Raw genomic sequence first — 25,671 nt, 5'->3', positions numbered from 1 at the left:
AAGAAGGCAGGTGACGGCAACGATCCGTACCGGTGCTGGCTTTGCCCTAAGACGACCCTGCGACCATTTAGCTCAGCGGCGTAACCAGTACAGTCAGTGGCCTCGGCCCTCAATGCCAGGGAAGGCCCTGGGTTTGAGATTCTCACCTCAGTCCCCACAGCCTCATCCCCGGCTCCGGGTCCCGGGTCCCGCCTTTGCCTCCCGCAGCCTCCAGCCCCCACACTGGCCCCCGCCTAGATTCAGCACCAGCGCTCAGTCGCTTCTGCTGCAGCGGCTGCCATGGTGATGGGTCTCGCGATAACCGCCACTCGCTACCGCGCAGTTCTCGCGCGATCGTGGAGGTGGGAAGTATCCCAGGCTTGGGGTGGGGGTTCGCCGCACTGCTCCCGTCGCCGTCACGGCTTCCGGTACTAGGTGGAGGGAAGGAAGGAGGGAGCCGGGGAGCGGGCCAGCGGAGCGGCCTCACCGTCGTCGGCCTGACTCGCCAGAGGGAGCGGCGCGGGAGCCGGGCGGAACCTGCGGGGGCGGACGCGGCGGTCGGAGCCGAAGCCGGGAACAGGCACAGGTCAGGGCTGGGGCGGGAAGGCGGGTCCGGGGAGGGAAGAGGCTCGGCGGGGTGGGGCCCGCGGAGGTCCAGAACCCCTGGTCCGCGAGCCGGCCGGCCTGACGCGGTGTGGTGTTTGCCTTCCCGGAGCTGGGGGTCAGGGTCCTACGGGCCCCGCGTCGGGAGGAGGCTCGGGGGGGTGGGGACCGCGGAGGTCCAGACCCCCTGGTCCGCGAGCCGGCCGGCCTGACGCGGTGTGGTGTTTGCCTTCCCGGAGCTGGGGGTCAGGGTCCTACGGGCCCCGCGTCGGGAGGACGCGGAGCGGGGGCGGGGGCGGGGGCGCAGCGTGTCTTCGCCTCGCTCGCGGGGGCGACCTGCGCTGCGGGAGGGGCGCTTTGGAGGGCTGGCGTTGGGGAAGGCCAGTTGTCCAGCGAGAGGTGCTGCGGGGGCGGCGTGGATGTTTGGACCTCCTCATATTTAAGGCTAGGGAATGTCGCCTTCTCCCTCTCCCTCCCCCGCCTGAGCGTGGAGGACTGGAAAGAGCCTCGCTGTGGTTACACTCCCTCCCCCCTATCCTGGGGCAGGGTGCTCAGGGGGACTGGGGTTTGGCATTGGGGCCGGCTGGTGCCCTGTGCGCGGTTGTGTAGGTCGCGCTTGGCTTTCCGGCGTTGGGAAGGGCAGGTTGGGAAGAGGGCAGCAGGTGGGGAGAGGGTGGAGAGGGGGCTGGAGAAGGGGGGAGGGGGACCTGAGCCCGCTTGGAGAAGAGAGGTGGGGCCTTCCTCCCCCAGGCGTAGCGGGGGCGGTCTCACAGGAGGAGGGAGCAGCTTGTCACTGGCCCTGAGTTTGTGTCTTCCAATCCGCTTTCTTTCTTTAGGAAGTGCCAGGATTCCCGGAACAGAAAATGGAGCCCTTGCTTACGCCAATCTTTTGAAGGAAGGAGCGGGAGGTGGGGAGGAGGGGAGGCGGGGAGATGGGGAAGTTGCCTGTTAAAATGGGCCATTTGTTAAGTGGTAACTGGCTTTGGGGGGAGTTGTTCTTTTATGGGTTGTAGTACTATCGGTTTCCATCTGTCTTGGCCAGGAAGAATTGGTGCAAGTGAAGCCGTATGTGGTGTGGTATGTGGTCAGGAGTGAGAAGATACAGTGAGGTGATGGGGTGAGGGGGATCTGTAACGTAAAACCAGCCTCTGCTGTTGGATTGGGTCATCCCTGGTCCATGGCATGAAAGTTTTATCTGCTGCAGGAGTCTGATTGCTTGAGTCAGTGCAACAGGATAGAATCTAGTCTCCACATACTCCTCCACCTCTGTCCCCAGTCAGGTAGCTGGAAATGGTCCTTGCTGCCATTTTGTCTTTGGAGGCAGTGTCTCTCCTTGTTACAAGTGGCAGTGGCCAGTGCATTGGTGTTTGCATATTAGACCCGAGTTGAATAACCTAAGTTCGTTCTAAGAAAGAGGCTTGATTCACTTAGGTTCAGCTTTCCACCAGATGAATCATTGACCTTGGATTCAGCCAGGTCATTTCTCCTGTCATCTTGCAGTCAAAGCTTTGCTGCCTTTCCTTCTTTGCTTCCCCCTCCCCTTTTTTTCCCCACCCTCCTTCTCTTTTTGCCTCCCTTCCCTTTTTGGATCTTCCTGTGTAGCCCTGTCTGACTTTGAACTCAAGAATCTTGCAGATGTGAGTGTATAGAACTCAGTAAAGTTTCCAGTTACAGTTTAAAGGAGGAGGGTTAGTGAGGTGGGGTAAGGTAGGCCTGTAATCCCACTTCTAGGAAGATAGGAAGCAGGAGGTCAGTTTGGGTGACATAGCAAGACTGTCTCAAACAAAACAGAACAAAAACAAAAAAAGGCTGAAACACCTGGAGATAGCTGAGCAGCTGAGAAGTCTTGTTTTCTCCAGTTTCCTAAGACGCATAAAGAGACACAGATAATGAAGACTAAGACCCTCAAAAGGAAAGTATTACTAGAACTCAAAAGTTTTATCTTGGATTCCAGATTTCCTGTTTTCCATTGTGAGTAAGGGGGTCCTCCATCAGACTAAGCCCTTCAAAGTGTTGTCTGTGACTAGGGATCCTAGCGCTTGTGGAGAAGGAGCTAATACATGTATGTGGTGCTTGGACACAGTTGGTTCCAGTGCATGATAGCTGGTGTTGTGCTGAAAGCAAGAAAAAATGGGACAGCAGACAGCAGGCTGGAAAGAGCGGAGTCCAGCCTCCAGGGAGCTACTGCAGTGTGTTCACCTGCCTGCCTGTCTCTTCCAGCAGATACAGAGGAAGTGGAGTTCGGGGACAGAGGGTAGTAGTGTTTGGTGAGGAGGAGGAACTTCCATTAAAATTACTGAGATTGTAACTGGGGGAAGTTGTGGACTGTTCTTCCTCATATAACTGGAAATAGGTGCCAAGAGGCCAAGTCAAAACATACCAATGTTTGGCTTTCTTCACCATTTTGGTTGAGGGAACTTTTAGATGCAGAGTTATATAGTAATTAAGTGTAGGCTATAGATTGAGACAACATTGTGTTCATCTTCTGTGCATGCTATTTTATTAGTTGCATTTTTTGGAAAAAATTGTCTTGGCTTAGTTTAATTTTCCTTATCTTTAAAAAAGGTAATGATAGTAGCTACCAAATACTGTTGTCATGAGAATTAAATGCAAAAATAAATGTACTTAGTATTGTATAGAACATATAGCACCAAATAAATGTTAACTGCTGTTTAATAATCCACCATCATAATAGTAATAATAAGAATACCCAGGGCTGTTTTAAAGGAGAGAAAGTTCACAAAAGAGCAACTAGGTGCCTGTGCAGAGGGATGATTGTTACAGTGACTTTCTGTGCTGGCTGTAGGCTTATAAGCAGTGAAATCTTTTTTTTTCCAGTATCAGCCTCATAGAGTCAGCTCCTGCTGCCTGAGTGGGAGGTGAAGCTGGAGCAAGGCAGGGGTCTGGAACCATCATCTTGGATGTAGGGTAAGGACATGGGCCATCCAGAATAGTGTTTGTTAGAAAAGCTGCTGTAGAGCTGAGTGTGATGAAGCATGCCTGTAATAATAGCACTTAGGAGGGAGAGGCAAGAGGATTAGGAGTTTGAGGTTAGTGGGTGCTACATGAGACCCTTTCTCCCCCCAAAAAAATTAGGGATGGGAATGTAGCTTACTTTGGTAGAGTGCTTGCTTAGCATGCACAGAGTCTTGGGTTTCATCTCTAGTATTGCATGAAACTGGGCATAGTGCCACACACCTGTGGAAGGTAGAGGCAGGAAGATCAGAAGTTCAAGGTCTTTCTCAGCTACATGTTGAGTTTGAGGCCAGCCTGGGATAAAGGAGACTGTTTAAAAAAACAAAAACCCAAAAAGTAAAGGTTACTAACTCTGAGGTATGATTGAACATCCTGATTGACCTAGTTCAGTTTCCTGGTGCCCTTAATTTACGTCTCAATCGTATTTCAGGATCTCCATTTGCTGGACAACTTTTCATTTAGTTCTATCTTTTTATATAGTCTTATTTATTATTTGAGTGTATTGCCTGCATGTATGTAAGTGCACCATGTCATATGAAGCCCATGGAGGTCAGAAGAGGGCATCAGAGCCCCTGGACTGGAGTTACAGACCATTGCCACCACCATGTGGGTGCTGAGAATTGAATCCAGGGCCTCTGCAAGAGCAACTAGTGCTCTTAACTGCTGAGCCATCTCTCCAGCCCCATGTCCTATCTTTTTAAAAATGTCTGTCTCTGCATTTTACAGGATGCTGTGTTAAGATTCAGAGATTATGATGTTTCAGTAATTCTCTACTGTGCCTTCTCCATTTCAAGACCTGTGATGAATAGATAGAGAGCTAATGAAACATTTTGGTACTAAAAGGACATGGGAACAGAATTCCAAAAAGGTGAATGCTTTGCTATGTGTGATGGTACACACCTTTTTTCCAGCACTGGCCAGGCAGAGTTCTCTGTGAGTTTGAGGATAGCCTGATCTACATCGTTTCAGGCCAGCCAGGCTATATAGTGAGACTCTGTCTCAAAAAAAATTAAAATAAATAAAGAAAAATAAAAATAAAATGAAGACTTCAGGGGTCCAGTGAGATGGCTCAGCAGGTAATGGCACTTGCAGCCAAACCTGAAGACCTGATCTTGATTTCTGGAACCCACATGGTTGAAAGAGAACTGACCTGCAAGTTGTCCTTTGACTCCACGTATGTGCATGGCACACGCCTGCCCATACACATGACACACACACACACACACACACACACACACACACACACACACACACACTGTAAAGTATGTTTATATTTTTTAGGGCTGGAGAGATGCTCAGTGACTGAAAGTTCCTGATGCTCCTGAAGAGGACCTGTGCTCAGCTCTCAGCTCTAGGAGATCCAGTGCTCTCTTCTGGACTACTTGGGCACCTGCACTCATGTGCACATACAGATACACACATGTACATGTAATTAAAAATAAAATAAATTTTATTGCCAGGAGTGGTGGCACACGCCTTTAATCCCAGCACTTGGGAGGTAGAGGCAGGTGGATCTCTGTGAGTTCAAGGCCAGCCTGGTCTACATAGTGAGTTCTAGGATAGCTGGGGCTACAGGGAGACCCTGTCTCAAAAAGAACAAAAAAAAATTTTTTTTTATAAAAGATAAAAAGTGGGGCTGGAGAGATGGCTCAGTGGATAAGAACACTGACTGTTTTTGCAGAAGACCCGGGTTCGAATCCCAGCACCCACATGGCAGCTAACAACTGTAACTGCGACTGGGATCCGACAGCCTCTTCTGTCCTCCTCGGGCATTGCACGACACAGGTGCACTTACCTACATGCAGGCAATACACGCATACACATAAAATAAGATATTTTTTTAAGAAAAGAAAGTTTTTTAAATCTTTAAAACAATTTTTTTTATTATTTTTATTTTATGTGTATGCGTATATTGCCTGCATGTAGGTAAGTGCACCTGTGTCGTGCAATGCCCGAGGAGATCAGAAGAGGCTGTCGGATCCCCTGGAACTAGAGTAACGGACAATTGTTAGCTGCCATGTGGGTGCTGGAAATTGAACCCGGGTCTTCTGCAAGAGCAGTCAGTGCTCTTAACCGCCGGGCCATCTCTCCAGCTCCATAGGAGACTTTTTTTGAGCTAACATCTCACCGTGTATCTCTGGCTGACCTCTTACTCAACAGGTACCTGTCTGCCTCTGTCTTAAAAGTGTTGAGATTAAAGGTGTGCACCACTGTGGCCAGCAGTTCTTTTTCTTTATGTTTGCTTATTCTGTGTGGCATGTGTTTACGTGGGTCCTTAGGTATGGAATTGTACATGTGCCACAGCAAGTATGTGGAGGTCAGAGGACATTTTGGAGGAATTGGTTTTCTCTTTCTACCATGTGGGTCCAGGGGATTGAACTTCGGTCTTTCGGGTTGGTGGCAGGTGTCTTTACCTCCTAAGCCATCTTACTGCCTATCTCTCTGCCTACCCCCCCCATTTTCTTGGTCTTTAAAAAAAAATTTATTATTTTTATTTTATGTGTATGCATGTATTGCCTGCGTGTAGGTAAGTGCACCCGTGTCATGTGATGCCTGCAGAGGATGGAAGAGACTGTCAGATCTTTGGAACTGGAGCTACAGACAGTTGTTAGCTGCTATGTGGGTGCTGGGATTCGAACGAATTTGGGTTTTCTGCAAGAATAGTCAGTGTTCTTAACTGCTGAGCCATCTTTCCAATCCTTGTTTTTTTGGTCTTTTTTGAGACAGAATCTCCCTGTAGTCCCAGCTGGCCTGGAACTCACAGAGATTTACTTTCCTACCTTCTGAGTTCTGGGACTAAAGGCGATCACCACCACACCTGGCCTTTTATATTTTATTTATATATGTGTTTAAATTTTTATTTATTTATTTTATTTATTGGTCTTTTTGAGATGGTCTCCCTGTAGCTCCAGCTGTCCTGGAACTCACTATGTGGACCAGGCTGGCCTTGAACTCAGATCCGCTTGCCTCTGCCTCCCGAGTGCTGGGATTAAAGGCGTGCACCACCACACCTGGCCTTAAACTTTTTATTTTTATTTTATGTGTATGAATATATTGTCTGCATGTATGTAAGTGCACCCATGTTGTACAATGCCCGTAGAAGCAAGAATAGGGCATCGGATTTCCTGGAACTGGAGTTATGGATGGTTGTTAGCTACCGTGTGGGTGTTGGGATTTGATCCTGGGTTGTCTTGCAAGAGCAGCCAGTGCTCTTACCACTGAGTTATCTCTTTAGCTTCTTTGGTTTTTAAAAGAGAGAGTCTTACTCTTGACTGGCTTCATGGGTGATTCTTCTGCCTCCCATGTGCTGTGATTACAGGTATGCAGTATCATGCTTACTGTCTTTGCAACCTCTCAGTCCCATGTGGGGAATCCTAGGGCTTCAAGAACACATAAACAACTTCTCCAGTTTGTCAAATACAGGAAAAGGACTGAGGGATTACTGTCTACCTTGATTCCCTAGATATTTTGCCATCCTCAGTGAAACCATTCTCAGAAAGCATGTCAGTCACTAGCTACAGGTCAGTCACAGTGCTTTATAAAGCTGGAGACATGAAGCAGAAGGCATTGTCCTGCAGGTAAAGGACACATAATCTAGTGCAGGACTTCCTAGCCTGTTTTCCTCTTACGGCATACACAGAACATGATAGTAGTTAGACAGCTGCTAGAAACCTGAGATAACTGGCCCAAGGACTCTAGTCACCTGAAGTCCTACCTAGCTAGCTATTAGCTTTGGGGTCAGTATCTCCAGATGACCTGTAATGCATTAGAGGCACTTTGGGAAGTTTCACCCTGGAAAACAGAATAGACAAATTTGAATAAACCCCACATATTTCTGTATCCTTAGACTTTACTGTAATAGTTGGCCTTGCCTGGCTTCCTGTTTGACACATTGACTGTGAACTCCTCCTTGACCTGTACCCAGGGTCCAGATTTGGTTTATTAAGGCTTTACAATAGCTACCCAAGGATACTGATATATTTTCAGTGATTTTGCAGTGAGGAAAGTATAGTATTTGGCTATCCAAGGCCGTAGATAGGAACAGCCGTAGATAACTTGGAGCAGTTGTAAGCTGGTCAGATTTTAAGAATAGGGCAGGCTAAAAAGCTTTGTTTCTAAAACAAATGAGTCTAGCTTTCACCTGGTCACTGTTTTGTCTGACTTGATTATACATTCTTTTTGAAGAAATTACTATTTTTTTTATGTGTGTCAGTGTATTGCCTCATGTATGTAAGTGCACCCATGTTGTGCAGTGCCCACAGAGATCAGAAGAGGGTGTCAGATTCCCTGGAACTTGAGTTACAGATGGTTGTTAGCCACCATGTGGATGCTGGGAATCAAACCCAGGTCCTCTGCAAGAGCAGCCGGTGCTCTTAACTGCCGAGGTATCTCTCCAGCCCCCTTGGCTATGCATTCTTATATATGTTGTTGTTGAAACAACTCTGGTATCACAAGTTTAGTTAAGTGGGGACACAATTTTAGTTAGGCATATTTTAATTCATACCAAAGTCATTACTGATAGTCTAATACAATAAGTGATTTTCAGGCCTTAATTTAGCCTTAAAAAAATTTTTTTTTTGTCTTTTTGAAGCAGGGTCTCTCTGTAGCCCCAGCTGTCCTGGAACTCACTATGTAGACCAGGCTGGCCTTTAACTCACAGAGATCTGCCTGCCTCTGCCTCCCAAGTGCTGGGACTACAGGCGTGCACCACCACGCCTGGCTTAAATTTCTTTTTTTTAGATAGGGTTTCCCTTTAGCCCTTTGGCCTGGAACTCATTTTGTAGATCTGGCTGACCTGGAACTTACAGAGGTCTACCTGCCTCTGCCTCCTGAGTGCTGTGATTAAAAAGGCATGTGCCACCATACTCAGCCATGTATACTTTTTTAAAAAATATTTTATTTTTATTTTATGTGTATGAATGTATTGCCTGTAAGTGCACCCATGTTATGCAGTGTGTGAGGAAGTCAGAAGAGGGTTTTGGATTCCCTTGGAACTGGAGTTACAGATAGCTATTAGCTGCTGTGTAGGTGCTAGGAATTGAACCCAGGCCCTCTGCAAGAGTAGCCAGTGCTCTTAACTGTTGAGCCATTTCTCCAGCTCCCCCTCCTCATGTATTTTTCTTTTAAAAAGTTTATTTCTGTGTGTGTGGGGGGGGTCTGAGTGTATGCCACATGTGTGTGAGTGTCCTTGGAGTCCAGAAGATATCAAATCCCCTGGAGCTGGATGGAGATAACAGGTGAGCAGCTGGACATGAGTGCAAGAACAGCAACTGCTGTTATCTTTCCAGCTTTTTTTTTTTTTTTGAGACAGGGTCTCCCTGTAGCCCCAGCTGTCCTGGAACTCACTGTGTAGACCAGGCTGGCCTCAAACGCACAAAGATCCACCTGCCTCTGCCTGCTGGGATTAAAGGTGTGCGCCACCACACCCAGCAATTTTTTTAAACTACTTTTTATTTTATGTGTATTGAGTGTATTGCCTGCATGTAGATAAGTGCACCCATGTCGTGCAATGCCTATGGAGGACAGAAGAGGCTGTTGGATTCCCTGGAACTGGAGTTGTCGACAGTTGTTAGCTTCCATGTGGGTGCTGGGATCAAACTTGGGTCTTCTGCAAGAACAACTAGTATTCTTAATCACTGAGCCATCTCCAGCCCCAGTAAATAAAATTTTTAAAAAATAATTTTTTAGTCGGGCATGGTGGCGCACACCTTTGATCCCAGCACTCAGGAGGTGGAGGCAGGCAGATCTGAGTTCAAGGCCAGCCTGGTCTGTAGACCATAGTGAGTTCCAGGCCAGCTGGAGCTACAGGGAGACTCTTTCTCAAAAAAGACCAAAAAAATAAAATGAAATAATAAGTAAAAAATTTTGATTTCTTAATCTGTATTATTTAAATATTTTATTATTTTTATTTTATGTGTATGAGTGTTATGCTATGCCTGCATGTAGGTAAGTTCACCTGTGTCATGCAACACCTGTGGAGGACAGAAGAGACTGTCAGATCCCCTGGAACTGGAGTTATGGACAGTTGTTAGCTGCCATGTGGGTGCTGGGATTCGAACCCAGGTCTTCTGCAAGAATAGTATTCTTAACTACTGAGCCATCTCTCCAGCTCCTCATTTGTATTATTGTACAAGCCAAGTAGTCTTTGCTTTTGGTCTTGCCCTCTTAATTTACTCCTGAAAACTTGCTAGTATGGTTTTTCTAAATCATGAATCTGGTCCTGTTACTCAGCCTGCAGCCTTTAAGGCCCTTCATGAGCCAGCCCCTTCTTATCTCTCAGGTCCTCTCATCACTTCCATTTACTCACCATGCTATGTCCAAATAATTACAACTTGCATATGGCCTTGTCTGATAAAATGTGTGATCATTGTAACCCAAGTCTTTATGTGTGCACAAACTACTTCCTGTCATTCACTCCCACCTTATTATCTGGTTACTTCCTGTTTTTCTTTAGAGATTTGGGCAGGTGTGACCTGAGAATCATGTCTGGGAATTATTCTTACCCTTAATGGTGTCTTTTTGAAGCAGGGTCTTCCTGTAGCCCCAACTGTCCTGGAACTCATTATGCAGACCAGGCTGGCCTGGATCTGCCTGCCTTTGCCTTCGAGGTGCCTGTGCCCCCACACCTTGCTTGTTTATATTTTGTGTCCTAGGCTGGCCTGGAACTCACTGTATAGATGAGGATGACCCTGAACTTCTAGTCTTTCTGCCTTCACCTTCAGAATGCTAGGATTGCAGTTGTGTGCCACCACAGTTTTATGCATTACTGGGATTGAACCAGGGCTTCCTACATGCTAGGCAAGCACTCTACCAGCTCAGCTCTATCCTTAGCTTACACCCTTCATATCTTTTTTTGAGACAGGGTCTCCCTGTAGCCCCAGCTGGCCTGGAACTCACTAAGTAAACCAGGCTGACTTCAAACTCATGGAGATTTGCCTGCCTCTGCCTCCTGAGTGCTGGGATTGAATCACACCCAGCTCTATTCTTCAGTCTTTAAGAAATGTTTTTATACTTATTTAGAGTAGGTCTGGGTGTGGGTGACCATATAGTGTTTGTGTGGAAGTCAGAGGACAACGTAAGTGGTGTCAGTTCTCTCCTTCCTACCATGTGGGTCCTGGACATTGAACTAGGTTATCAAACTTGGTGGAAGTGCTTTTACCCACTGAGTCATCTCAGTGGTTCACCCTTCAGTTTTGATTGACCACTCTGGTTTCTTTTCTCATAATACTTTGTGCTTATCTCTTTTATTATTTTTATTTTGTGTGCATATATTGCACCCATGTAAGTGCACCCATGTGGTACAATGCCCGAGGGGGACAGAAGAGGCTGTTGGATCCCCTGGAGTTATGAATAGTTGCTAGCTGCCATGTGGGTGCTGGGATTCGAACCCAGGTCCTCTGTAAGAACAGTTAGTGTTCTTAACTGCTGAGCCTTCTCTTCAGCCCCTTATCTCTTAACCCTCATATTTTCTTACTTGTTTTTGGCATGAATCCAAGGCCTGTGTATCCCCAGGAATCGCTTTACCACTGCTGCATCTGCAGCCCCCAGCCTGGTTCAGTGTACTATTTGATAAGTACAACAGAAGTGATTTCTTGGCCTTCAGAAATTTTAGAAGCGGCTGAGATATTCTTTTAGTCTGACTTCAGTGCTCTTGAGACAAAACTTAAAATTTACAGATGTTAGCCGGGCATGGTGGCGCACCTCTTTAGTCCCAGCACTCAGGAGGCAGAGGCAGGAGGATCTCTGAGTTCAAGGACAACCTGGCCTACATAGCGACTTCCAGGCCAGCTGGGGCTACAGGGAGACCCTGTCTCAAAAAGGCGAAAAACAGCCGAGCATGGTGGTGCATGCCTTTAATCCCAGCACTTGGGAGGCAGAGGCAGAGGCAGGCAGATCTTTGTGAGTTCGAGGCCAGCCTTGTCTACATAGTTCCAGGACAGCTGGGGCTACAAGGAGACCCTGTCTCAAAAAGACAAAAAAAAACCCCAAAACAACAAAACTCCCCCCCCCAAATAAAGATGTCAGCAGCCAGCTTTGCAGAGAGACCAAGTGCAGGCACACCCTGCTTCATTTTCCTAATTTGTATTGGTCTTGTTAGCAGTGCTACAAATAGCATTTTCTGTTAGTAACACCTCCATTTGAAAGGTAACTGGGAACACAGGTGCCTTTATTGGACCTTGCCTGGCAGAGGGTTCAAGAGGCCCTGTTTTGCCTTCCTCCTGAAGAGGAGGGGGGTGGTGCCAGATCAGAAGTCCCCTCAGAAGCATCTCAGGACACTTGCTTGGTGTACATTGGAATGAGGTGGGAGGAGTATGTATGGCTGACAGGCTGTGACCATCAAAATGCCCTGGAGATTGAGGCCGGCATGTTCCTCAACATATACAAGCCAGGATGACTGAGCAGCCATCTCCAACAACCTGCCTCTCATGGGGTGGGGACTGGAGAGTTTACCTCAGATGTGCTTTAAATCAGCCACTGTGCTTGACTGAGGTACAGTGCTCCAGATTGTACTAGAGCATGGTTTTGGAGCTCCTGTTGTTATTTTTTACCTCTGATAACAAAAGTTTCTATGTAAAATAGGATATTGAGATATGTTTTTTGTTAAGAGAAATTAGTATATTCAAATTTTCATCTTGAGCCACTCATTTTCAGTTTTAACTGGTATTCCTGGTCTCTAGCCCATGGCACCCTGCCATTTTGCCTTATCTACATAGGGGTACCATCTGTGGTGAAGGACCGTAACTATGGGCCTCCCCTCTCCAGTACATAGGGAAACAGCCCAGGACTTGTCCCTCTCCTCCCCTCTCCCGTCTTCTTTCCCTCCTACTTCCTCTTCTCCTGTTTCCTTTCCTCCCCCCCACCTCCCTCCCTCTCTCCCTCCTCTTCCCTCTCTTCCTTTCCTCTTTCTTGAGACAGGGTCTCATGTATTCCAGACTGGCTTCAAATTCAATATGTAGCTGAGAATTATCTTGAACAACTTTAACCATCTCCCAAGAGCATTGAGATTACCGGCCTGTTTGACCATGCTTGGTTTTGTGTGGTGCTGGGGATTGAACCCAGGACTTCATACATGCTATGTAGGTACTTTTACAACTGAACTACATCCCCAGCCTCATGTAGGTTCTTTTGTAGGAATGCATTCTGGTGTAAGAGGATTATCTCTACAGCCAGAGATTGGTGTTTGTGTCACAAAGCTAAAACTTGCCACTGTCCTAGTGATCAGGCAGTGTGCAATCTGATAGTAGGGTGGGAGGGATGGAGAAAGCAGAAAAACAAGCATCACCTTTGGATGCTATGTAAATCAGCTCCTAATTGGCTTAAAAAGAGTCATTGTGAGAGGCAGGTGGATCTCTCTGAGTTCCAGGCCAGCTAGGCTACAGGGAGACCCTGTCCATTAGCTTCAAGGCCCTGGTCTGCTCCAGGAAAACTCATAGTAGCCCTTAGATACTTAGATATTCATCAGGTCCCTTTGCTTGTTCATGGCAAGGAGAAGTTTCACATTTCTGTTTTAGTCCTTTAATGGTGTTCCAGAACCGGTTCTGGGGCCAGCAATGTGTGGAAAATGCCCCAAACTGACAGTTTTTCCCCCCCAAGTAATTTTTTTTCTCTTTTTTTTTGAGACAGGGTCTCCCTGTAGCCCCAGCTAGCTTGGAACTTGCTGTGTATAGACCAGGCTGACCTTGAACTCAGAGATTCACCCGCCTCTGCCTCCCAAGTGCAGGGATTAAAGGCATGCGCCAGCACACCTAGCTATCCCCAAGTCAAATTATATTCAGCTTTATTAAAGATATTTTTCATAAATACTCATGGTATTTCGGGCACAACATGTACAGTCATTAAAATAATACAAGAGCTTTCAAACTCCATTATATGGATTACCAAAATCAGAAGGCCACTATAGAACTCCAGGGAAGGATTAGGGGTATCTAAGCTCAGTTGGTAGAGTGCTGGCCTAGCATAAGTGAAAAACCCTGGGTTCAACCCCCAGCACTTCATAAAACTGGATGTGGTGGTACAGGCCTATAATCCTAGCACTGGAGAGGTGTGGAGGCCAGCTATGTAATTTGAGGCCAGCCTGAGACACATGAATGAGACCCCGTCTCAAAAAAAGGAAAAAGAAAAAAAAACCAGTGAAGTCTTCATTTGGTATTCTGAATAGGGAAGTTTAGAATAAGGGTTTATATATCGAAGTAAGCACATTGTTAAACCGGTTTTCATAAATTGAACCTGGTTTTCAGGAAATGAAGTGATATGAGAATGGCAGAGTTCTCAGTCTGAAGATCTACAGTCTTTTAAAAAAGGAACCATTGTGCTTTTGAAGAATGCCATGTCGATGATGTCACTTCAAAGTCCAGATCATCTGACATGGGCAGAGCATGAGGATCAGGTCCCATCTAGGGTTTTGTTTGTATTTTAGACAGGGTCTCCCTATAGCCCCAGCTGGATATCACTATATAGACCAGGCTGGCCTTGATCTCACAGAGATTTGTGTGCCTCTGCCTCTCAAGTGTTGGGATTAAAGATACGTGCAGCCAGGCCCCCCCGCAGGTCTCTCATTGTAAGGGAGTTAACTGTGGTGGTGGTGGAAGAGAAAGAAAGGACATAAAAATGAATTTTGAGGGGCCAGTGAGATTGCTCAGTGGATAAAGGCACTTGACATCAAGCCTGATGACCTGAGTTTGATCCCTAGAGTCCACATGGTGGAAGGCCCTGAAGTTGTCCATCCATCTCCCTCTGATGTCCGCATGTATGCCGTGGCACGTATGTACCTGTACACAAACACAACTATAAATGCAATAAAAAATTAAACCATTTTGAGTGCTCTTATACCATAAGGCATTATACCAAGTGTGTCAACATGAGGAAATCTTTCTGGGGCCAACAGAAGTGCATTAAAACTAGCAAGAAATGGTATTTGGTTGCCATATCAATCCAGCTAGGGAGACATTCTGTTGGTGACAATCCTCCCCAAAAAGTGAAATATTCTTTTTTTCTTTTTATTTTATGTGTATGAGTGTATTGCCTGCATGTAAGTGAGTGCACCCGTGTCATGCAATGCCCGGAGGTTAGAAGAGGGCTTCAGATTTACCTGGAACTGGAGGGTTCGTAGCTGCCATGTGAGTGCTGGGAATTGAACCCAGGTCCTCCGCAAGAGCAGTCGGTGCTCTTAACCATTGAGCCATCACTTCAGCCTCGAAATACTCTTTTATTTATCTGTGTGTGTGTGTGTGTGTGTGTGCGCGCGCGCGTGCGTACGCTACAGTGTACATGTAAAGGTCAGAGGACAGCTTTCAGGTGTTGGTTCTCCTACTTTTTGGGTCTTGGGGATAGAACTCAGGTTGTCAGGCTTGGCAGCAAGTTTCTTTTTTTTCCTTTTTAAAAAAAATTTTTAAAATTTTATGTGTATGCATGTATTGCTTGCATGTAGGTAAGTGCACCTGTGTCGTGCAATGTCTGAGGAGGTCAGAAGAGGCTGTCAGATCCCCTGGGACTGGAGTTGACAGTTGTTAGCTGCTGTGTGGGTGCCAGGATTCAAACCTGGGTCTTCTGCAAGAACAACCGGTGTTCTTAAACAATGGACCATTTCACCAACCCCAGCAGCAAGTTTCTTTACCTGCTGAACCATCTTGGTGGCCCCAATGATATGTTCTGTATGCTAAAAGCATAGCTTAAAAGCACAATATTTTGCATTTTATACAACTTAAAAAAATAGTATTTCAAACTGTACAGTTACAGAAATACACAGTTATAAAAAATGCCAGGCGAGGTGGTTGCACGCCTTTAATCCCAGCACTCGGGAGGCAGAGGCAGGTGGATCTCTGTGAGTTCAAGGCCAGCCTGGTCTACAGAGTGAGTTTCTGCACACACTTCCACTGGCATCCGCAGTACCATCAGCTTTCTATGCCTGGTCTATTTGTCACCTCAATTGTCCCTAGGTTTATTGCTGCCTTTACCAGCATCAGTTTTTCCCTTTGGCACCTTTATAACTTTTTTATATGTAGATTTATTTTTGTATATGTGTGAGTGCTAGCCTGTATGCATGTGCACCATGAATGCCTATAGAAGCCAGAAGAGGGCATTGGATCCCCTGAACTGCAGTTCTGGAGGTTGTGAGCTGCCATTTGGGTGCTGGGAACCAAACCTGGGTCCTTCAAGGCAGCCAGTGCTTAAGGTTGAACCGTCTCTCCAGACCCCCTTTGGGTGTCTTCCTCTTCTGCAGGGGCCTTTTTAAAAATGTAATATTTTTATTTTTTACAATGTTTTAAAAATATTTTTATTTTATATGTATGAGTGTATTGCCTGCATGTATGTGAGCGCACCCATGTCATGCAATGCCACAGAGGTCAGAAGAGGGCTTCGGATTCCCCTGGAACTGGAGTTAAGGACGGTTCGAAGCCGCCATGTGGGTGCTGGGAATTGAACCTGGGTCCTCTGCAAGAGAGCCATCTCTCCAGCCCTTATTTATTTTTTTTTTCAGGCAGGGCCTCCCTGTAGCCCCAGCTGGCCTGGAACTTGCTATATGAGATCCACCTGCCTCTGCCTCCTGAGTGCTGGGATTATAGAAGTGTGTGCCACCATGCCTGACTTATTTTTATTTTTTATGTGTATGAGTGTATTGCCAGCATGTAGGTAGGTGTACCCGTGTCATGCAATGCCCATAGAGGTCAGAAGTGGGTTTCTGATTCCCCTGGAACTGGAGTTATAGATGGTTGTTAGCCACCATATGGGTGTTAGGGCTCAAACCCACGTCCTCTGTAAGAGCAGCCGGTGCTCTTAACCACTGAGCCATTGCTCCAGCCCCTGCAGGGGCCATTTCAAAGAGACTTGGGCTCTAGCTTTGGAGGAGCAAGTTTAGCAGACAATCTGTGGCTCTTTTCTGTGGCTTATCCTTGGCTTTATTTCTTTTAGCATCTCCTTCAGCCTTTATTTTGGGTATGTGGGGACAGTGACAATATGCACTGAACTTGGGGGTACAGTAGCATGTGGCTTTTCTAGGGGTTCATTCTGGATATATATTATATGTAATATGTTTTAACTGGGTTTCCTGTAGCCCGGATTGATATTGAACTTTTTTTAAAAATTATTTTTATGTGTATGAGTATATTGCCTGCATATATGTAAGTATACCCATCATGCAGTGCCCACAGAGAATCCTCTGGAACTGGAGTTATGGACAGTTGTTAGCTGCCATGTGAGTGCTGGGATTCAAACCCGGGTCTTCTGTAAAAACAGCCAGTGTTCTTAACTGCTGAGCCATTTCTCCAGCCCAACATTGAACTTCTTAAGTAGCTGTGGCTGGCCTTGAGCTTTTGATCTTCTTGTGCCCAGGCCCTAAGTGTTAGGAACACAGATATATACTCTTATATCCAGCTGACAGCACATTTCAACAAACTGTATTACATAGATACCAAATCCTACTGGACAGAAGAAGTGATAAAAAGATTTCTAGATGAGGCTCAAGTCAGTGGTTTTGATTGAACATCCATAATGGCCTTGTCATAGGGGTGAACACAGGTCCCAAATAAATAAAAGGACATAGTCCTTGCCAGTGAGGAATACAGTTTAGTTATGTACCAGTTTATAAACGAAGAAAGAATGCTTCACAAGATAGTGAGTGCAACTCAAAAGGATCCACCTGCCTCTGCCTCAAGTGCTGGGATCTAGGCGTGTACCACCACACCTGGGGTTTTTTTTTGTTTTTTTTTTTGTCTTTTTGAGACTGGGTCTCCCTGCTCATACCCGGCTAGCTTCTTCTTTTTAAAGTCAGTCCTTTTGCTTCAGCCTCCACAGAGCATGTATCCCCATGCTCAGTTTAAGGTCATCTTTGAAGCAAAAGTTCAGCAAGACAGCTCAGCAGAGAAGCAAGGCAAAAGACAGTGTTCACGTGTTCTGGAACAAAGGCTAGTGGCTGCTTGTTACCTTTTCAGCCACTGCTGTGTTCATGTTGATTGATGCTAGTTTGGTTATGAAACGTAGCAAGAAAAATGTATGACATAATTTTGAATCTGGGCCAAAACCTAATAATAAACCTTTAACATAAAGTGTCATCTCATTGTTTGATCCCCAGAGTCTTGGAAAAGGTTTCATTGTGGAGGTAATGGTGGTAGAAGCAGGAGTGCAGCCTGATCTTAGTAGCTGGATGGGTGTCAACTGTGGTGTCTACCCCACCTCTCCCTGCCCTCACCTTTGGGATGCCTGGGTGGGTTGAGGCAGGAAGTACAGGGAGGATGGCTGGTGGGCGATGTGGCTGAGGTTGAGCCCTAAAGTTGAGCCGGGCCCTCTCCCTGGGCAATGAGCTCTGGGTCAAAGGCAGGGCTCATCTGGGAAACCTGCTGGGAGTGCCACGCCTGGACTCATTAGTGGATATCTGGGGATGTCTTTGAAGATGAAACATTCTGTAGCACTCATTATTTCTGGGGTTTTGGACAAACTAGTACTTTGGTCTCCAGGGGCTGTTGATCTGACCTCTCTGCACTAGTCTGGAATTTGCTAACAAAGAGGCTGAAGAAGTTTTTGAAAAAAGCAGCAAAACTCACCAGCCTTCTATGCTTTGGCTTGTACGCAGGATTCTTTGTCATCCACCTTTCACATTCTTGGGTTTTGTTGCATTCTGTTTGACCTGTTCTTTGCCTTTTGGGTTTGGGGGTGTGTGTCTCTGGTTTCCAGACTCTGTAGAGAGTGCCAGCAACTGGCATTTGGTGATTGCTGAATAAGCTGCCCGCTGACACATGCCTCTTGCAGGCACAGAGAACTGGCTGGTATGGGTGGTTTGAACCCCCATTTCATGATTGTTTCAAAGGTGCATTTCTAAGCTTAGTATGGTGGTGCATACTATCACTCAGGAATTCACATTCATCCTCAGCTACATAGTGAATATGAGGCTAATTTGGGCAACATAAGACCCTACCTCCCAAAACAAAACAAAAAATGATTATTTTTGCCTGGATGGGGAGTGGTCTTGCTATGTAATTGGCTTGAAATTTAGGATTCTTCTGCCTGAGCTTCCTGAATGCTGAGATTACATGCATGGGCTATTACATCTATTCCAAATGTGTATTACTGTGGCTGCTGTGTGACTGGGGAAGGGAGGGAAGAGGAGAGGGGATGAATGAATAAATATGATTCTTTTTTCTTTAAAGACAGGGTCTCCCTGTAACCTCAGCTGGCCTGGAACTTGATATGTAGACCAGGCTGGCCTCTATCTTACAGAGATCCCTCTGCCTCTGCTTTCCTGAGTGCTGAGATTAAAGATGTGCACTACCATGCCTGGCCTAATAAATGTGATTTTTGTCTGTTAGTAGCAATAGCTAGAATGGGCACATAGGTGTCTTATATCTTCACAGTGGTCTTTACTGCTTTCCTTCATCCAGCAAGTATTTGTTAAGTGTCTGCTATATACTGTGCAAAAGCATCCAGTTTGCTTGAGCTGGAGATAAGATTGGTAAAGACCTTGGGAGTTACATAGCTATTCCACTGCATTAAGCATTCTAGGTTTTTGGAGACACAAAATGGCAAGGACTTTGGGTTTTACTAAAAGGGAGCTTGAAGACAAAGATTTTGAACAGAGGAACCACACTGACCTGGTCTTTGCTTTAAAATCACTCTGACTGGTTTATGGAGAATAGGCTGAAGGGTTAGGGAAGATGTAGGACATGAGATGACCTCATCGCTGCAGGTGACCTCATGGAACAACTTGGAGCAGCTCTCCCAGGGTGGGCTACTGTGAGCCTGGCTGCAGAGAGAGGGTGGCCTCTTACCCTCCTCTCAGTATGCAGTTGTATGGAGAGGACACAACTAACAACAGTTCACAGAGTGTAAAAGATCAGATTCTTTTAGGAGTCATCATCCTCATTTACATTGGCATGAAAGGAAAATGGAACTGCAGAATTAGGAGGCGAGGAAGAAACAGTCTGTTTACTAGAGCAGAGCATAAACCATGGGCACCTGGCAAGCCTGAACCTTGTCAGGAGTGACAGCCACTTCTCATTCCACTCCCTCTTCTACCCTTTTCAGAAGTATCAGAGCAAGGTTGTGGGAGGGAGGGGTATAAATGAGTTTGCAGCGCCTTAGGGTATAGTATAGAATGTCAGAATTGAAGTGACTTTAGAAATAACCACGTTGAACCCCCTTGCTTTTTAGGTGCAGATCTGGAAAGATGAAACAGGTAACCTTCCTAGAGTCACTGAAGTAGATTATTGGCATAGCAAGGATACTAAGTGTTTCATTGTTTTACCTCTATGGGATGTGTCTGAGTGGGCCTTGGTATTCATAGTCCCTTCAGGCACTCAGCCAGTAGTGAATGAACTCCAGCTATGACTTTGGCAGATTCTATGAATGTGAAATGTTGACAAGCAAATGGTGGTAATGAGTTTGTGTTTCCTTGCCTAGGATCAGGTCATCTGTACTAGGGACCAGGCTAAAGCTAGACTGCCACTGCCCCGACTTGGACCCCGTTGACCTCAGAAAGCAGCTGCTGTAATCATGGGCAATATCTTTGGAAACCTTCTCAAGAGCCTGATTGGGAAGAAGGAGATGCGCATCCTAATGGTGGGTCTGGATGCTGCAGGAAAGACCACCATCCTGTACAAGCTGAAACTGGGAGAAATTGTCACTACCATCCCTACCATTGGTAAGGGCACAGTTTGTTTGTGGACTTTCATGCTGATGGCTGAGGCAAGGCAGGGGGGCCTATTTCTAGTTCTCCCACTTGGCTTGTTTTCCCCAGGCAAGTCCATACATTTTTGTGGGCTGCAGAGAAGAATGTCTGTTTAACTAACTTGCTAGCAGGTGCTGGAACTGCCATTTGCCCACCTACCCTGGCCCTCCCTGATGCGGGAACTTCCGAAGCCGGGCACTTAGCAGTTACCCTTAGGCATAAGAGTTGGTTTGTTCTCTGTGTTATTTGGAAAGCAGGTGAAGGGCTTTGATGTTCCTGCCAGAGGTCTGGAATTGCTTTGGTTTAAATCTTCAGTGGTGATCTTGGTTAAGACCTGCCTGCTGGAGGGAGAGCATTCATCACATGCACGGGGGCTGTGGATCATCATCATGAGCTTGTTCTGCATTTGGAGCTCCAGCATTCTAGCTCATTTCTCATTCTTCAGGCAGCCCCACATCTCAGGAAGATTCTAGTAGCCAAGGTACAGAAGTAGACTGGAGTCATTTCTTTCTGGAACAAGAGCCAGAGTCTGAGGGAACAAGGGAAGATTTGCTTACATTACTCAGGAGCTGTGAACCTCCTGTCAGACCTCATTGTCTTTGACTTCTTTCCCTAGATTATTCTTTTGGCCTTCAGGCTACCAGGTCCGGGATTGCCAGGTCCTAGGAACCCTTAAGCTTTCCATTGTTAGTGTCACAACTAAGGCTGAGAGGAAATGGGAGTAAATTCATTGGTGCAGTCATTGCAGGTCTGATGTTTGAGGCCAGTGGGCCATTGACTTTTTCCTTTCCCTAAAGGGTTTAATGTGGAGACAGTGGAGTATAAGAATATCAGCTTCACGGTATGGGACGTAGGTGGCCAGGACAAGATTCGGCCCCTCTGGAGACACTACTTCCAGAATACCCAAGGTATGGCAGATGAACTTCCCAGGATTGGCATTGGTTTGCTGGATATGAGCAGAGTGTGACTCTCTTCCTTAGTTCTGGGTAGCCAGCCCATGCCCTGCTGTAGCTACCTCTGGGAGTAGAGGAAAGGAAACACATATTTGGAGGGTTTGGTGAGGGAATTATCTTTCAAATGGGAGAGGGGACATCTGTCATTTCTGTGTGTCACATGCTCTACCTCTCCAGGCTTGATATTTGTGGTTGACAGCAATGATCGGGAGCGGGTAAATGAGGCCCGGGAAGAGCTGATGAGGATGCTGGCAGAGGATGAACTCCGGGATGCTGTGCTCCTTGTCTTTGCAAACAAACAGGTAAGGTTTCTCCCTTTCCCTGAACTTGGAATATGGCAACCTGGCTGTAGAAATAATGGAGCCTTGGGACTCATTATTTGGAAAGACCTGTGGCTACTGGCAACTTCAGAAGTACAAACATTTGGCTTCTTCATGCCCCTTTTTTATCTCCCTACCTAGCTTTATTTAGCAATTTAAAAAATGTATTATCTTTATTTTATGTGTATTGAGTGTATTGCCTGCTTGCACCATGTCATGCAGTACTTGCAGAGGTCAGAATAGGGTGTTGAATCTCTTGGAAGTGGAGTTACGGACAGTTCATTGCCATGTGGGTGCTGGGAACTGAATCCAGGTTCTCTGTAAGAGCAACTGGTGCTTTTAACCATTGAGCCATCCCCCCCCCCTTTTTTTTTTTTTTGAGATAGTTTCACTATGTATACCTGACTGACCTGGAACTTGCTATGTAGACCAGGCTGGCATTAAACTCACAGTGCCTGCCGCTGCCTCCTGAGTTTTCAACACCATTTTAGTCCTCAGAGGTTAGTGTGGTAGAAGTGTCACCTCGGATTTCCATCGTCTCTGTTGTGCATTTTAGTGGAACTGCCTTTGCTCTGCTGTCAGACTTGATTCTTTGGCCATTAGAATCACACTTTGTCTAAAATTCATGATGAATTTCCTGATCCACAATGGAATAGCTATCTAGAGAACTGGATCTGGAGTTCTAGGATTACTGAGTTCCCAGTTCATCTTGATCTCGGTGTGGATTTCCTAAAATGATGGGGGAGAAAGTGCCTGTACATGTGTCCTTGATAAATGGGTGCTATAGAACTCTCCTGAGGTAACTTTGTATGTGTCTCCCTTGTACTGCAGGACTTGCCGAATGCTATGAATGCTGCTGAAATCACGGACAAGCTGGGGCTGCATTCTCTGCGTCACCGCAATTGGTACATTCAGGCCACCTGTGCTACCAGTGGGGACGGGCTGTATGAAGGCCTGGACTGGCTGGCCAATCAGCTCAAAAACAAGAAGTGAGAGCCAGGCAGCCCTTTCTAATTACCCCACCCACTCCTGACACACCTGTTGTCTTCCTACTCCAATCCTTACCCTTCCTTCCTATTGAAAAGGTGGTCAAGGCCTTGGGTATCATGTCCGCATGCCCAGTAAGAGCCTTGCCTTCCCTCCTCTCCACCCTGTCCAATGATATGACTAGTCCCCACTTGCTGTCCTGATGATGAATCATTCCAATTTACTGGATTTAAAACAAAACAAGGCTGTTATGGTTTCATGGGGTGGTCCCCCCTCTCTCTAACCCTTCGGGCTTCAGGAGGAAGAGTGGGGATATCCTCTCCATTTGCTTTGTTTAGCGCTGGTTGCCGTGCTCTTGGCATCTGAATTCCTTCCCTGTCTCCCCAGTCCCCTCTCCTCCCTATCTTCCTTTCCTTCTACACTCTTTCCCTATTCTACATGGAAATTGCACGGGCCTCTGTGTGTGCGTGCATGTGTGCGCCTGTATATACATGTATAGAGAGATATATATGTGGGGGAAGGGGGGAGGGGGTAGAGTGCAGCTCAGGGCTTGCAGCCAGGACACTGCCCACTGGAGCCTGTCATCTGTCCCTCTGTGCTGATGAGATAAAAGGAAAAAGGTGGGAGGGTTTCAGTCAGGCTGGACTGCCCCAGTCTGGGACTCATTCCTCTTCCTGAAGGTAGCATTCCTGGACGTTAGGACAGGTGATGGACTCTGTGACCATCTTCCTTGTACCCTTTTCTCCACCTTTCTGAAGGCGTGGGATGGCATTGATCTCTCGATGACTGTTCCTAAGGCCATGCTGTTCTGCTCTGCCTTATTAGTAGGAAGAGGAGGATCCCACTCACTTTCTATCAGTTCAGAGTGTTCTGTTGACCCTCCCCTCCATCCTTAGATGTGCCCCTCAGGAGCTTGAAGGGAGGCAGAGGTAGTAAGACTGGTGCGTTCAGGACTTGTGTACAGAGGGTGCAGTGCAGTATGGGGAAGGCCTCAGATCTTCTGTCTTCATTGTTGTTAGCAGAAGGTGAGGCATGTTTCTGCTGTCCTGTGCCCTTCTCATCGTCTGATCTTGGGGGCTGGGTGGTTCCATCTGTTCTTTGTCAGAAACTTTCTCACCTTAGTAGTCCTGCTGGCTTGATCAGGACTGACTGGGTAGACTAATGAGAAGCCATGGAGTGGGAGTGATACAGCGGCGTCAGCATCAACCCTTTATTCTCCAGTTCTCTTACCTTTCTCATGCAGGACGAGCTGAAAGACGGTTTTCTGTTCCCAGGCCTTCAGAATCCTTGTTGTCCCCTCCTTTCCGTTCCAGTAGCTTTCCCCATTCCTCCTCACACTTCCCACGAATGATCTGAGGGGTGTTGGAGTGCAAGAAATAGAGCCCTAAGTGGTTGTTGGTGCTGGTGGATACAGTGGTCTTCAGGGTCCTCCCTCCTTTATCCTTTGGTTGTTCAGAAGCTGCTGCTACTGCATCTCAGTCTACCAGGGGCACTTATCCCTTAGGTCCTGGCCTGGGTCCTGACTGAAGGTTGCTGTGAAGCTGTGGCTGTTCTATGGGCTCCTGTGTGTGCTGGCTGCGCCCTGAGCTCCAAGACAGCTGTCATAACCTTTTTACTAAGGTTAGGATCCTGGGCCCTCCATAGTATGGCTGAGGGACTCCTTCCCAGAAGGACTGTTCTTAGCCTCATTCCGTGTGGCCAGCTGTCCTGCCACCTCTGTCTACAACAGGCAGATCAGTACCCCCGACTTACCCCAGCTGAACTGTGAGAGGTTTCAGGGGTGTCTCTCGGTGCCCGTTCCTTAGTGCTGTGGTACTTACTTACCCAAGATACTGTGGGTGTGTACAGGTGTCCCGCTTTCTAGGCTGTGTGTGGGTGTGGGTGGGGGGGGTGTATGTGGGGGCACTGGAGGTTCTGTTTCATTTAAAACTGGGCTCACTCCTCCACCCCACAGATGCTGCCCTCCATACTCTTGCATCACTTTTCTAGTCTCCCCACTTCATTGGCTCTCTGTCTGTGAACTTTTTCCTTTGCCTTCCTAATTCATTCGCTTCCGTTGCCTGTTTATCTTTTCCTTGTTTTTGCTTTCTGTTTGACTTCCTACCCTCTTTGTGATTGGCGAGGACTTTGCCTCTTCTTCTCTTTGCTCTTGTGACCCTACCTAATTTGATGCTAGTTCCAAACAGGCTTTGCGCATTTCAGGCATCTCTCCACCCCACACCCAGCCCCTGTTGTCTTTGCTCTGGGGCCTCCTGGGACCCATCTGAGGCTAAGAGTGTCCAAGCAGCCTTGGATGTCACCTTGGTGCCGCTCTAGATCCGTCCAGCAGGGGGCAGGGCAGCAAGTGATCTTAGTACCGTCCCTGGCTCTTGAGGGAGATGAGATGGGCTTTTTCACACTCCTTTACCTCACAGCTCTTTTGGCATTGTGTGTTTTGTTCCATTTCTGCCAACCCCTCTCCTGCTGTCCTCAAGTTGGTTTAATTTTATGATTTTTCTTGTTGCAACTTTCTTCTTCCTGGGGACCACCCCCCTTCTCCCACTTCCAAAGTTTGTTTGTGGTGTCATAGTGGTAACTGCAGTTCTGAACTGATTTTTTTCTTCTTTTTTCTTCCTCTGGAATGTAGATTGTATGTGTTTAATAATTCACCTTCTCTATCCTTGCTCAAAATGTGGGCTAACGCAATGACTGTGACCCTGGTTGGAAATTAAACTTGTTTTATGCAGTTTTGGAGCAGACCTTCATCCTTGGCGTACAGCACGCTGCGACAGTGGGGACTTCTGTTTCTCGCCCCTCTCCATACTGCTCCTTTCTCCACAGAGGGGGGACACAAGGACAAGCTTGAGTGCGTGGGGAGAGAGTGATGGAGGAACTTTGGCTTGTTAGGAATCAACACCCAGAAGGAAGACCAGATATATCCAATACCAAAGTGCGAGAGCTGTGGAACTTTGCTGTTCTACTTCTGAGGGGCTTTTAAAAAATATGTGTATGCATGTATGCCTGCATGTAGGTAAGTGCACCCGTGTCGTGCAATGCCCGAGGAGGTCAGAAGAGGCTGTCGGATCCCCTGAGACTGGAGTTATGGACAGTTGTTAGCTGCCATGTGGGTGCTGGGATTCAAATATGGGTCTTCTGCAAGAACAACCAGTGTTCTTAACCACTGAGCCATCTCTCCAGCCCCACTTCTGAGGGGCTT

General features: G+C 46.8%; 1 protein-coding gene across 2 annotated transcripts; it reads left to right on the top strand.

The window, feature by feature from the left end:
* The first annotated feature begins 350 nt into the window (after positions 1 to 350).
* On the top strand, positions 351 to 25,203 carry Arf3 (ADP ribosylation factor 3). Of its 2 annotated transcripts, XM_029556412.1 has the most exons (6): positions 351 to 565; positions 3,421 to 3,510; positions 19,948 to 20,188; positions 21,013 to 21,123; positions 21,346 to 21,470; positions 22,320 to 25,203. In XM_029556412.1, exons 3-6 carry the CDS (start codon positions 20,041 to 20,043, stop codon positions 22,479 to 22,481), a joined length of 546 nt encoding a protein of 181 aa, XP_029412272.1. In that variant the 5' UTR covers positions 351 to 565; positions 3,421 to 3,510; positions 19,948 to 20,040; the 3' UTR covers positions 22,482 to 25,203. The 2 variants fall into 2 exon arrangements, with proteins under 2 accessions (XP_029412272.1, XP_008851890.1); XM_008853668.3 differs by lacking the exon at positions 3,421 to 3,510 and having other exon boundaries at positions 353 to 565.
* The last annotated feature ends 468 nt before the right edge of the window (positions 25,204 to 25,671 follow it).

Source organism: Nannospalax galili, unplaced genomic scaffold (genome assembly GCF_000622305.1).
Source record: "Nannospalax galili isolate Female #2095 unplaced genomic scaffold, S.galili_v1.0 scaffold867, whole genome shotgun sequence".
NCBI classification, from domain to species: domain Eukaryota; kingdom Metazoa; phylum Chordata; class Mammalia; order Rodentia; family Spalacidae; genus Nannospalax; species Nannospalax galili.
This window is presented reverse-complemented; position numbering and strand designations above follow the sequence as displayed.